Source organism: Leopardus geoffroyi, chromosome B4, assembly GCF_018350155.1.
Source record: "Leopardus geoffroyi isolate Oge1 chromosome B4, O.geoffroyi_Oge1_pat1.0, whole genome shotgun sequence".
Lineage (NCBI taxonomy): Eukaryota > Metazoa > Chordata > Mammalia > Carnivora > Felidae > Leopardus > Leopardus geoffroyi.
In genome coordinates this window covers 263,636-277,239 of record NC_059341.1, presented here as the reverse complement: position 1 = coordinate 277,239, position 13,604 = coordinate 263,636, and the positions used below count along the sequence as shown (strand labels likewise).

Below are 13,604 nucleotides of genomic sequence, written 5' to 3'. Positions count from 1 at the left end.
GGCTTCTCGCTGTCTGCGCAGAGCCTGATGCAGGGCTCAATCCCAGGAACCATGGGATGAACTGAGCCAAAACCAAGAGTGGATGCTTAACCAACTGAGCCACCCAGGTGTCCCCAGCTTCTTAATGTGAAGATCACTTTAATACAGGCACTATCATTGTAGTAATAATTACAGTAAGATGCGGTTGTCACGCAGTAATTATGTTATGGTATGTAATTTTGATTTAAGGCCATACCACTTTCTAGACAGTTTTAGAAAGGAAAACAGGCATGTGGCATAAAGGCCACAGCAAGGTTGATTGGTGTGGCATCTGCCTGTCTGTCCACTGACCAGAACGTTCTCCTCTGCCACATAGATCCTCCCGGGGGTTCGGATCATAATTGCCAATCCAGAAACAAAAGGACCGTTGGGCGACTCCCACCTGGGTGAGGTGAGTTCCGGGGTGTCCGCCCGGGTGAGGCGAGCTGCGGGGCATGCTCGGAGATGGAGCCTCTGAGACCAAACGACCGCCCTGCTGGACGCGCCGGGTCGTCCTCAACACCTGGAAGCACCGCTAAGCCTCAAGTCAAGTCACTGGCTGGGAAGGAACCTGAAAAAAGCTTTACCGCTAGAACGAGTCACCGAAGTTCAGGGTTGCAAAGCAGATTTCCGTGAGCAAGTGCGAACGGCCCTCTCCAAAGAATTTAGGGCAGAGGATAGTGAGCGTACGTGGACTGAGTTTCCTTACGTCCTAGCTCTTGCCTTTCCCGCACGCTTGCCGTCTTGGTGCTGAGAAGCGCGTCGGGACAGCCATGGAGAACATGCCCAGGGCACAAGGCCACAGCCTAGAACCATGGGGTGTCAGTAAATGGTCGCAGTTTAGGGAATGACAGGCATTTCCTCTGTCAGAAAGTCAACAGTGGCCTCGACCCATTCGCTCGTATTTAGGAGGAAACCCCCGCTGGTTGACCCCCCTTCCTGCTGCCCTAGATCACCCCCTCCCCCACTCAGCCAGTGGGGGGGACATCAGAAAGGGGCACGGTGCACTTACCTTCCCTCCTGTTCTCGGCCAGGCCGAGCCCCTCACGGGCACTGGGTCGAATTCCCACGTCCTTGCTGCCGTGTCACCTGCCCCACATGGCCAGCTTCCCTCCTCACAGAGGCTCCCCAGCTGCCCACAGACCTGCTGCCGTCGCTAGCAGCTTATTAAAAACACCACTGCTCAACCAACAGACTCTTTTGTTTTAAGCGTATTTATTTGAGAGTGTGAGTGTGAGTGAGGGGAGGGTCAGAGAGAGAGGGAGAGAGAATCTCAATCAGGCTTCATGCTGACAGCACAGAGCCTGACGCGGGTCTCGACCCCACGAAACCGCAAGATCACGACCTGAGCTGAAACCAAGCGTCGGATGCTTAGGCAGCTGCGGGTGTTAAGCCTGGTGAGCCACACGGGCTCCCGTCTAGGAACATATTTAAAGGAGATTCCTAAGCAAGACCTGTACGGTATTTTATCCCCTCAGTTCTGATCTTCACACGTGATTGAGAGATTCCCGCGAAGGGCTAAGCAGCAGCCCAACCAGAAGAGGCATTTGGGATGTGAGCAGTGGTCAGGACTCACCACTGTCGTTTCTTCAGCCACCTGTGATGTGTGCTTGCGCCACTGCGCTGGGGCACCGGGAAGAGGGGTGCAGCGGCTTTGTTTACCTGAAGGACCGTTGATACACACAGTGTCGTGTTAGCGTCAGGTGCACAGCACAGTGATGTGACTCTTGACCAGGACAAGTGTGGTCACCACACAGCATGATGACGATTCCATTGCCTACGTTCCCTGTGCTGCGTTTTTGATCCCCGAGATTTGTTGACTTTACACCTGGAAGTTTTTCCCTCTCGATCCCTTCCCCCCACTTAGCCCCTGCCCACTGCCCCCCCTCTGGCACCACAGTCTATACTCTGTACTTCCGAGTCTGTTTCGGGGCCCCTGGGGGCTCAGCCAGTCAAGCGTCCGGCTCTTGGTTTCGACTCAGGTCATGATCTCACGGTTGGTGGGTTCGAGCCCCACATCAGCAAGGAGCCTGCTTGGGATTCTCCCTCTTCCTCTCTCTCTCTGCCCCTCTACCACTCTCTCTGTCTCTCTCAAAATAAATAAACTTCGATCAGTCGGTCAATTCCTAGGAATGAAACTGGGAAGGACAGTGTGCTGTCCTGGGTGCCTGGAGAGGGTGCCAGCCTGTGCCGCTGTCTAGCCAGTGGCCTCGGCTCCAGCCGGGCATCAGAGCCCACTTCACTCTGGTTTTCTGAACAGGAACGTGTCTTCACAAGGAAATTTTGTGTCTGAGAAGAAGGAACAAGTTTCGTTGCCCTTGTACGATGGTGTCGCTTTTTTCTTTATTCTGGGGTTGGGTTTGTTCAGCAGGTACTGCCTGGGTGGCTGTGGATGTGCCCACGGTGTCTGAGAGCCACGGGACAGTGCAGACAAGGTGGACTGTCTCTCGTCCATTTTTCAGTGTCATAAAGTAATGAAAACAACCCAGCTCAGAACGTCTTTACTTCAAACACTGTGTAGCCCAGAAGACCCTGACTTCTGGTTCTTTTCCCTGCAGAGACAGAATTGCATGCAGTTTTACGCGTGTTTCGGGGACTTAATTGGCTTAGCCTCGAGTCTGTTCCGTGGCTCTGCATGACTCACATGGTCACCACTTTGAGTCAAAATGTTGCTCCTTCTCATTTGCCCAAGTGTCCCACACATGGGCTGTTTTGTTTCTTGATATCGCACACCTGTCCTTCTTTGAGTCGGTTTTGGTTTCTGCTGTTGTGTTGGAATATGTTCCCAAAAGTGTGCAAACCACGTGAAAGGGAAAAATAAATCATAAAAGTTTTCAACATTTTTCCAAATTGCTTTTTAAAAACAATCATTACATTTGAATAACTGCAAGGAAACTGCTTAGTACAACATCACTCACTTGATGTGCCTCCTTTCAAACCCTTCCTGTTCTGACGAGCTTCTCCGTAGGTGGACAGCTTGGTGCTTTGCTTCGCGCCTCTGGGTTCCCCCCAGAAGCCTGCGTGAGACTCACGTGGCCTTGTTCCCGCCTTGAGGGCACCTTGATCCGCTGCTGCCTTGCGCCCGTACCTTCTTCCCCAGGGGCGTTCCCGGGTGAACTCACCCAATTCTGTTGCTTCCTGAACAGATCTGGGTTCACAGTGCCCACAACGCCAGTGGCTACTTCACCATTTATGGAGACGAGTCCCTCCAGTCAGACCACTTCAACTCAAGGTTAAGTTTCGGAGACACGCAGACGGTCTGGGCGCGGACGGGCTATTTGGGGTTCCTGCGGAGGACGGAGCTCACAGACGCAAACGGAGGTAAGAGCCCGGGCAGGTGGGTCGAGAAGCCAGGTCCCCAGGCCCTGAGAACTTGTGTGGGTTTGGGACCCCAGCCCCAGGGGCTCCTCACACATGCTGGCTGCAAACCAGCCAGGAAGCAGCTAAGTACGGAAGAGAGGATGGCGGGCGTGAGAGTGTCCACGCTGAAGCCGCACGTCGTGTCCTGTGTGCTCTCACGGGAGCCAGAGTGCGCCCTGCCCGTGACACCGCGCCCCTAAGTGCAGTGGACAGAGCCCCGCCCCTCCTGCAGCCGCCCGGTCCCGGCCCCAACGAGGCCCGCCCGCGACCCCAGCTGGGCGGTGGCGGCAGGACCTGACAGTGTGGCCTGTCAGGGAGGAGAGGTAGCCAGGCGCTCAGGCCGTGGTCGCATGGAGGCTGCTGCTCCCGCCTCTGAGGGCGGCCGGTGCCAGGCGGGGAAGTTACGAAAGATGAAGACGTAAAGTCCTACTTGCTATTAAGGTCTCAGCTACCAGTTCTACTCAGAACGGAGGCAGGACTCCGTTATTTCAAAGGATGGGAGCAGAGATTTCTTGGTGAGATCCTGTCAGACCCCAGCCCCAGGAGGTGACTTTCAAGAAGGCTTCCAGACACAGCTGCATGACGGGAGCTCTGTGAGCCTGGCTGAACTGGCCTGAATTTAGGGGGAAAGCAAAGCACAAAAATATTTTGGCATCGTGTTTGTATCGTGTTTGCAATCTGGGAAAACCATAGGCTATTTTATTGGAGGGTATTATCTGGGATTCCCAGGACCTCCTCAGGAGGTGGGATAGGTCCCACCCTGTGGCATTTGGGTCGGGGGTGCTGGGACAGCGCTGTTGTCCTCAGCTCTGTGACCCCCCCCCCCAAAAGACTGGAGTCCCTGCTGTATTAATAGAGGCCAGCAAATAAATGTTCTCATCTCATCTGACTTAAAACTGGAAAAGACTTCTTTTCTGGTATTCTGTATGTCGATCGCTTCTTTCAAATACTCTCGGATATACTTACCACCCTAAAGGTTGAGGGTGTCTCCTTACTTTTAAGGAAAGACGGACTGACCGCATGTTGCCACTGTCCGAGGTTTGCATGAGTGAGAAGACGTTTCACGGTTACATGAGCTAAGGAAATCTTTGTTTATGAGCATTATCAGAAACTCTGCTTTTTTTCCTACTGAGAGGTAGAATGAGTTTAGACCTCATGTGATGACATCAGAGGGAACCAGGTTTAATTTTGGCTCTGCTGCTGCACCCTGACCCTACGGCTTTGGGAGAGCACTCTGAGGGTTGGGGCGTGTCTTCTGGCCCCATTGGGGCTGAGGGCTGCAAGGAACGTGGGCTGGCCTACTGCAGGTGCACTGAAGCTGGTCCGAGAACGCACTCTACTCCGTGATGTTGAGGTGCGGAGCGACATTACAGGTGTGAGAGCAGCCCTCCCAGGAGACTGCAGTGCTGGCCCGGCCATTTCCTTGGGAGCACAGCGACCCTGGTAGAAAGGAGCTTGCTACCCTCGCTCAGTGGCCCCACTCCTTTGCACCTCGCAGTCAGGAGTAGTTTTAGACTTTTGTTTTTAAGCAGCTCGAGCACCGTTGTGGCGAAGTTCACACACGTTTTCCGTTCCCTACACAGAGCGCCACGATGCCCTGTATGTGGTGGGGGCTCTGGATGAGGCAATGGAGCTGCGGGGGATGAGGTATCACCCGATAGACATCGAGACCTCAGTCATCAGAGCCCATAAAAGCGTCACAGAATGGTGAGTAGTGGGTGGGCGTGTGCACAGCGGCACGGGACAGAGACCGTGTGGCATTGGGAATGGACGGGGGCCTGTGCAGGAGAGCCTCGGCTTTGGATCGTAGACCTTTACCTTCGGGGCTGATAACCTAGCCGCAAAAGGGCACTCTTGGCGTAGAGTCCACAGATGGCGTGTTTTCCTGAGAACGATGCGCCTGGAGAGCGAGTCCCGGAAATTGTCACTTACTTGCGTTGAGTCTGCGAGAGGGCCACATGGGGAGAACGGACTGCGGACTGCAACAGGCGCACGAGCAGGCACTTCAGAGTGAGGGTCCTTCACGGGCCGTAAGGCTCAGACGGGAGGCAGTTACAGCAGATGCCCTCCAGCAGGCCGGGGGCCCCGGGGCCTGTCCTCCTGGAGCTGGGCTCCCTCCCTCCCTGGTCCATTTGGTTGGCGGTGTTGACGGTGGCCCACGGTGCCTGGGGCTGGCCTGGAGGCCGCAGCGTGGAGCCCTTCCTCAAGCTCACGGAGCGCCTCCACGTGGTGTTTAAGAGTGAGAAGTGGCTCAGCACCCGTAGCTGTAGGTTTGTGCGTTTGGTGGGTCCCGGAGCCAGCAGAGGCCTGACGAAGCTGCTCTCGAACCCAAAGGGAGGCACGTTCCGAACTGTCTTGGGAGCAGTTTTTCCTCGTGGGTAGATTGGCCCGAGATCCTTCATTGTGTCATGTGAGCGGATTGCAGGCTGGTTATCTGTTGGCGTTTACTGAACGGGAACACGGAAAGCTTGGCAGGATGGAAGCGATGGGAGAGCCATCGCTCCCCGCACGGTCCTGTGCTTCAGACTTGGACGCGTGCCTGCTCTCCCTGAATCTGCGGAAGCTGCCTGTCCGCTTGTGTGTACACAGGAGACGGAAGCCCTAGAAAGACCCCGGCCCAGAAATGGCCCCGGGCCGCACCCCGGTTACAGCCTTCCAGCTCTGTGTCTGTGAGAAAATACTTCAGATTGGTTTGCACCGCCTCCCTCTAGCGTTTTCTGTGTAGTTGCAAAGGGCTGTCTGCCCCTCACAGGTCTGTGGCAGGTGCTCCTTGCTGCCCCTTGTGGGTTTCTGTTCCAGGGTTCAGGGTTTTGTTCTAAGCACTGATGTTGCCACCTGCTGTGTGGCCTCACCCGAGGCGTGTCAGGCCCCGGGCTCCGCTCTGTTCACGTGTGCACCGGAAAGACAGCGGCTTGATCGTGCTGGGCTCTGTCCGCCGGCAACCGCCCAGTGCAGCCTACTCTGTCGTTCTTGCTCCTTCTTCCTTCCCTCACCGGGCCTGTGCTGCTCCGCCAGCGCGCCCTGTCAGGTATCTCGGACCGAGGCTGACACGTGTGTCACTCGATGTGACTGTGCACAGCGGCACAGTCCCGCTCGCCACATCTTTCCCTTCTCATCCGTCGTCTCCAGAGGTTGACATCTCTGGGCCTAGGAAAGCTCTGTTGGAAGGAGAGAGATGTTGGCCCGCCCACAGCTTCCTGGCAAAGCCCTCCCCCATCCAATGCAGAAACCCAGCCTGGTTCCTAATACTGTGTCCTCAGTGTCAAATGCTATAAATAAATCGTGCCCAAAGTGGCTACTATGTGTATCTAACCTGTGATATCACAAACTCAGGATGGGCTCACTCGGGCCATGCAGAGCAATATTTTAGAGTCACAAAGAGTCCCAGCACATCCTGGGAACAGACCTCGGCAGGACTGTTTCCTCGGGTACACGCGCTTGTCACCAGGCCAAACCCAGAAGCAGTAACCTGTCGAACACATTCTCTGCTCTTTCCTTCCACATTAATATATTTACTGGTCATTCTAAACAAGATGTGTGGAGTTTTTTTTTCTGAATAAATGTGTTCTGAAGCTATTGGAAAACATAGTGAATTTCCCAAACACTTGCTGCCCCATAGAACCTCTGTGCATCTGGCTGGAGAAGCAGATACCAGCAGCCCCCTGCAGGCCCCTGGAGCCTGGCCGCCTCCTGCACATAGCCCCTTCGCCCTGGGACCCTTCTGACCTCCGCGGCCAGTGGAGCGTGTGCACCAGGAGCAGTGGCCACTAACGCCTTCTTACTACCGCTTCCTAACGACCAACCGTAAAAGTTCAGGTGGTGGCAGCGTAAAGCAGCACCAAGCTTAGGCTTCCACAGACTGGCCGGACCAAATACTCTGGGTGACCTTCCATTGAAAGATCCCAAATAGAATACTTCTGGGTCCATCTCTGATGTTCTTAAGGAATTGTTCCCCATACAGGTCACCTCTTGCTGCGTTAGACTCATCCCAGACTCAGTACTAGAAACAGTTACTGTGCCCCCGTGTGGGCAGTTGCCCACTGGGTTAGCTGGCCCCAGTGTGACGGGGCCCGTGGTCAGCTGCACACAAAGCTGGCGGTTCTTCTCCCTCAGTGCCCCCCTCCCACTGTGGCACAGGCAGGGCAGGACCAGCCCCAAAGCCCCAGCTGTTCTCCAGCCTCTGCTGACTTACCCCTGGCCTCATTGCATACCAGCCCCAGGCCCAAGGGGGGGGACACAGGCTTCACCTTAGGGGCACAGCGCACAGGTGGTGGGGCTCCTGTGCTACCCGACCGCGGCGTGTCCCTCGGCAGCGGCCGAGGGCAGAGGGCAGGGCCGCTGTCGGGGTGATGCCTAGCACAGAGATCACGTGCACGCGCAGCAGCCACCATGAGTGCCGCCGTTAGAAAACGCCAGCGACAGGCTTGTGTGCGGCACTTAATGAGCTGACGGCCGTGGGCTCGGAGAGGTGGTCAGCGCACAGGCACATCCGAAAAGAGCCAGATGGATGGGACTTGTCGACAAGAAAGCCTAGCTGTTCAATAAAAACCTCGCTGTACAGTGATGATTTTCTCTCTCTTGCAGCGCTGTGTTCACCTGGACAAATTTGCTGGTGGTGGTGGTTGAGCTTGATGGGTCCGAGCAAGAAGCCTTGGACCTGGTCCCCTTGGTGACCAATGTGGTCCTGGAGGAGCACTACCTGGTGGTGGGGGTGGTGGTTGTGGTGGACATCGGTGTGATCCCCATCAACTCCCGGGGAGAGAAGCAGCGCATGCACCTGCGTGACGGGTTTTTGGCCGACCAGCTGGACCCCATCTATGTGGCCTACAACATGTAGTCTCGTCTCTGGCTCCCATGGACCTTTCCAGGGAAGGAAACGTTTTTCTCGGTGTCACTGAAGTTTGCAGACACGAGGGCAACATTCACTGGGATGGAGCCTTTGGTCACGCCTCAGCGAGACTCCACAGCGGTCCTGGTTGGCATGGGGGTGAAATGTGAAATGTGAATTTACCACTGAAGTTTGCTCAGAAGGACTTTGGATTACTGCCTTCGGTTTGTTGGAAAACCCATTTCAAAAACTTTCTTTTCTTTTTTTTGTTTTTTTAATTATTGGATAAGTGCTTTCTTCGTAAATGTGGTATTTTGTTAAGCCAAAATAGCAATTAAAAAATATTCTGCCCTCAAGATGGGTTCTTTTAAACAATTTATGTAGTGTGACAAAGAATTGTTTTCTCTGTTTAATGTGTCATGAAATCTTAATGACATGGACCTTGTTACTGATTTAAGCCATTGCTAGATCTTATCCTTTTAGGAAAGTTTGTTGAGGTACGAGGAAACCTTCCAAATAGCACCTTCCAATTAGATTTTAGCAGCTTTCTTTGTCAGAAATGTACTGAAGAAACAAAGGCTAGCATACGGCCTTGGAAGTTAGCATAGAGTGAGAAGGAATTATACATAAGGTGTATTTCGGCAACTATCTTGCAGATAACTTTGTACTAAACTAAAAAGATAAAATAAGTTAACTTCTTCATATGTAATTATGTACAAAACGTTTAATTTATTTTGATCTCTTTAGAAGTATAAAAGAGAAAAAACATTCAAGAACATTAAAGTCTTGTAATGTTTGCTAATATAAAAAAGTGTTGTATTATCTTGCGTGGATAGTATCACAACAAATATATATATATGAAATATAAATTCACTAATGAACAAAGGAGATTTTAAAGTTTAAAATGCAGAACCTGTCACTTGCATGGTGTCCCCTCCACTGTACTGTAGATAAAGAGAGATTCTCTCACACCCACTTTGCTGATGTGAGCAATCACAGATTGCCGGTAGCCCGGTCTAAATGTTTCTTCTAGAACCAGAGACCAGCAAGTGAAATTATTGCCATCTCAGAGATGGGGAAGGAATTTGAGGCTAAATGTGCACTATCTTTCCTTTGCTGTGGGGGCAACAGCGAACGGTGTGCCAGCATGTGCTTAGTACGCGGAGCGGGCATTAGGGAAGGCAGGTGTGTGTGGCACTGTTCTCTTAGCTGCAAGAATTCGCTGCACAATGTTCTTCATCATTTTTGTTAGTGTCACCCCTTTTGGTCCTTGGTATGAAAAGGAATGATATTCTGTGGTCGTTTGCACTGGGTTGTGTTGAGTCCCCTCAGATGGCCACTGTATGGAGTGGACAGAGTGTCCAGAACAGCTTTAAGGGAAAAGACTCACCTAGGAGATCGTCTCCTCGGCCAGCTCTCTGGGGTTCCCTGCCCCGGCGTGAGCAAAACCCACAGGGAACTCGCATGAGCTGCCCCCGGACTCCTAACAGAGCCACTGGCTGGAGCAAGAAAGCCTCACAGCTGCCTTCATCTCGCCACCTGTGGACAACACGTTTCTGATTTCCGTCTCTTGCTGCTGCTGCTGCTGCTGCTGCTGCTGCTGCTGCCGCCGCTGCTGCCGCTGCCTCACACGCCTTCCAATTTTCATGTCTCACCTGTACACTCCTTGATTGAATTGGCCCATCTGTGTCCAGCCAAGAAGAGGTATCAGCTGTCCAAGCGTGATTTCTCTCGTAACTGCCCCAATGTGACCCCGCAGTGGCTCTCGTTGCTAGAAATGCATGACCAAGATTGTTGCTGGGCAAACTTGAGATTCTCTTTTCGTTATATTGTAGGCAATGTCTTCATCTGCCTTTGCTGTATGCGCCAGCAGTAAGCCCTTTGCTAAAAGAGAGTTTTGTTTGACTTCCGAGATCCCAGGCTACTTGTTTTCTTAAAATTTTAAGTGGCATTTTTAAAACTTTGTCTGCATGTGGGGTGCATCCTTCCATCTCCACAAATTAGTTGACTTTTAAAATATTATTTGGCTTCATTGCTGTGTGAATATTTCTACACGCTTCAGATACACATTCCTACAGTCTTCTGCTTCCTACGAGGGGTGGGGGGAATCCCCACCACACACAGAAAAAAGACATTTTCTTACACATACCAACCTTGTTTAAGGGGAAGGATGGTTTAAGGCTTCAGATCATGTACTGATTAGGAAACACAGTTGCAGGATAACTTGTGAGGTCTAGCTGATGTCGGAAGCAAACAAACCAGGTGTCACTTCCAGTAGGACCTTCACATGCAAGGCGGTGCGGTTGTGAACATGGTGAGTGACGTCCTATCATCTCTCATGTTAGAGTTGAGGTCAAAGGGTTGGGGGCTGGGATCAAAGGTCATTTGTGCAAGAAAAAGGCAAGGAAACCCGTTTCAGCAATAAAGAAGGATCGTTCTGTATTAGAAATTGTGCTGTAGATAAATCATTCATGAGAATGTAACAATGTTTGTCTTGTGACCTTGTGCTTTTGAAGTCAGACAAAACCGTGTAATCAACTTGCACAAAGAAGGGTACACAATGAACATTGAAACACAGACCTAACCCAACAGGGCGGCTTCCTCATGGTGCTTGTTTATTATATATATTTAATCCTGCTTGACACTTTACCCAAGGGAAACTGTCCCTTTTATCAGTTGAATGTTAGCAGCGTTATTTCATAGAGTGTGGTGACTGGTTAGAGAAATTCATGTACTCAACCAATCACGGTTTCAAACAAAATTTTTATGTGCAAAGGACGGCAACCTTCTCGTATGTTAAACCACCAGTAAGCTTTGTACATCTGTGATAACGCCTGTTTTATATTCAAATGAACAAATAAAAGCTTTTATTTTTGTTGCTCTGAAAATAGCAGTTTCTTAATTGGTCCCCTGGAAAACTGTCTGGGACAGGTTCAATCCCAGGAAGGAAGTGACTCCTGCAGGGAAATGGGAAATGTATCTGACTCTGTTTACATAATTTGTTGCATTACTTATTAGTACAGATAATCATACTTTGAACAATGTTTAAATTTTGATGTGGGCATTTATTGCTTAAAAAATTCCTATGGCAACATGTTTTGTGAAATGTTTTTTTTTTAATTCTTTTAAATATATCTAAATATATTTGTTCACATTTGCTGGAAGTGTACAGATTCTTGCTAGATTTGGGGGACAAAGAGTAAGCATGAGTCCTGTGTGCAAATACTTTCTGGCAGCCGTACGACAGGGGACCTCTGCATGTCAGGAAGTAGGACCAGCTGACTCTTCCAACCCAAGTTGTCTTTGTTGCTCTGACGACCAGAAGCTCTTGTCTTTCGCCCAAGATCTGAGAATTCTTTCAGGTTTGTGTCGCAAGGGCAGGGGCAGGCGCACGGACCTTCGGCCTGATGGTTCTCAAGAACTCAGCTGTATACGCACCCAAACCAGTAGACCTCAAATGTGCGCCGCGAAGCGCCCGCGCCCCGCCGTTCGCCCCTGAGCACCCCTGCCTGTGGCGGTGGAGACGCCCCACGCAGGCGCCTCGGACCTCGCGAGCTGGGCGCCCGAGCCCCGCTGACAGACGCGTGGTCCTGAGCGGCCATGCCTCGGACGGCGCGTGCGCGAGTGTGCGTGCGTGCGTGCGTGCGTGCGTCCGTGCTTTCGGCTGTGGGGGGGCTGCTCCACGCGCTGCAGCTGCACGGCGGTGGGTTCCCGGACCCGGCGGGCGACAGCCTGGGGCAGCTGGGTCTCGTCCCCGTGCGGTCGTCTGCCCTGCGGCCTCCTGCGCGCGCGGACGGAAGGTCCCCTCACGCGTGCCCCCCGTGTGCGCCCCCGCACCGTAGTAGCGTGTCGGGCCTCTAGACCCAGTGGGGGGTCCGGAGCCACCGGGCGGGACAGAGGTCGGCCGCGTTCCCGACGCTGTCACCGGGGCGTGAGCGTCCCGCGCACCTGCCATCCGGGCTGGCAGTGGGTAGGGGACGCCTTCGCGGTTTGGCTGTGTCTGCCGCCCCCACGGCATAGATCTCTAGGCACACGACCCCTGCAGGTCGGCCCGTAGGCCTTCCTCCCCTGAGGCTCCGTCCTTGCGCGTGTCGGGACCGAGCCCCGAGACGGAGACCGTGTGTGGCAGGCGGGAGGGTGGGGCACGGCGTGTGGTGTGCGTCCACCGCCCCGAGGACAGCGTGCAGGCCCCGCCTGCAGTCCTCCAGGAGCGGGCTGGAGCACTGACCTGGGAGGGAGGAGAGTGAGCGGGAGGAAGAGCCCGCCGGCGCCCAGTGCCGAGGAGGGCGGGGGCGGCGGCGCCGCTGTGCGCGTTGCTGTTCCCTGAGCCCGTGTGGACGCGTGTTCTCCGTCTTCGCCTGTCCGCTCGCCATGCTGGCTCCGCCGCGGAGCCCCGCACAGAGCGGGCGTTCTGTAAGCGCTGGCCGGACGCTGGCCGGACGCAGGACGTCCTGGTGGGTAAGTGTCTGAGGATCCCTGTGCCCGCAGGGCTCAAGCCCGGTGGGAGGCGGACAGCTCGGGACGCGGTAGGGGCTGCTGGAGGCACGGCGAGCGGTACTTGCTTTCGTCCTACGCGAGGTGCCAGCGAGTGCTGACAGCCACGCAGGCCTTGGTTGCCACACGTGTGCACTGTAGTGACCCGCCGTTGGAGCGCCAGTGCCCCTGCCACCTGACCAACGGCCGGAAATACCGGAAAGACGGTGGGGGGCAGCCACGGGGAAAGGGGAAGGTGGTGAGAGAGGGGCGGCGCGGTTCTCGAATGGGGGATTGGTTCCCCGGGTAGCAGCACGGTAGGGCGCTCTGGCAAGCCGCGAAGTAGCGTCATTCGAGAGCGGGCACCACGCATGAGAGCGTGCAGGTGCAGTAAGGGGGCAGGTCGGGGCAGAGGTCAGCGACTGGAGCCCGTTTCCTGCTTAGGCCGGAGAGGAGCCGAGGGGAAATGTTCCCCGTCCTCGCCGCGTTGTGAAGGGACTGTGCCGAGAAACACGGGTGGAGGGCAGCCCACGCCGATGCATGCTGGCCGCCCCTTCGGGAGGACGTCAGCAGACCCCGGGTCACTGCCCAGCGGCAGTGCGCCCCTGCAGCCTGAACGTGGATCCAGAGCGGCCCCAAAGGCACCCGGGACCGGCCTGGTCTGGTGAGCCCCTGACCCGTGGCTGTGCGTCCTGCGTCCACCAGGTGTCCCTTCTCACACTCACCAGGCATCGGCAGGTGGAACCTGTCCTGGTCACCATCAGACGGCGTTCCATCGAGGACTGAGTCCCCGAAGTCCCCGGCTCTGGTGTGTGGTCAGTGACCAGGGCACAGCAAGCGGTGATTCTCGGGGCCAGAGTGTTGTCATCAAGAGGCGCTACCAGGTTCTGAGCGCGTCCGGGGTCTTTGTCACCCAGGCGATGAC

General features: G+C 54.2%; 1 protein-coding gene across 7 annotated transcripts in view; it reads left to right on the top strand.

The window, feature by feature from the left end:
- DIP2C (disco interacting protein 2 homolog C) overlaps positions 1-11,094 on the top strand; it is a 410,897-nt gene extending 399,803 nt beyond the window's left edge. For all 7 annotated transcript variants that reach the window (XM_045462611.1, XM_045462610.1, XM_045462607.1 and 4 more), the window contains 4 exons: positions 356-430; positions 3,165-3,339; positions 4,962-5,085; positions 7,963-11,094. In XM_045462611.1, coding sequence (XP_045318567.1) covers positions 356-430; positions 3,165-3,339; positions 4,962-5,085; positions 7,963-8,215 — 627 coding nt within the window. In that variant the 3' untranslated portion in view covers positions 8,216-11,094. The remainder of the gene's footprint in view (positions 1-355; positions 431-3,164; positions 3,340-4,961; positions 5,086-7,962) is intronic.
- The last annotated feature ends 2,510 nt before the right edge of the window (positions 11,095-13,604 follow it).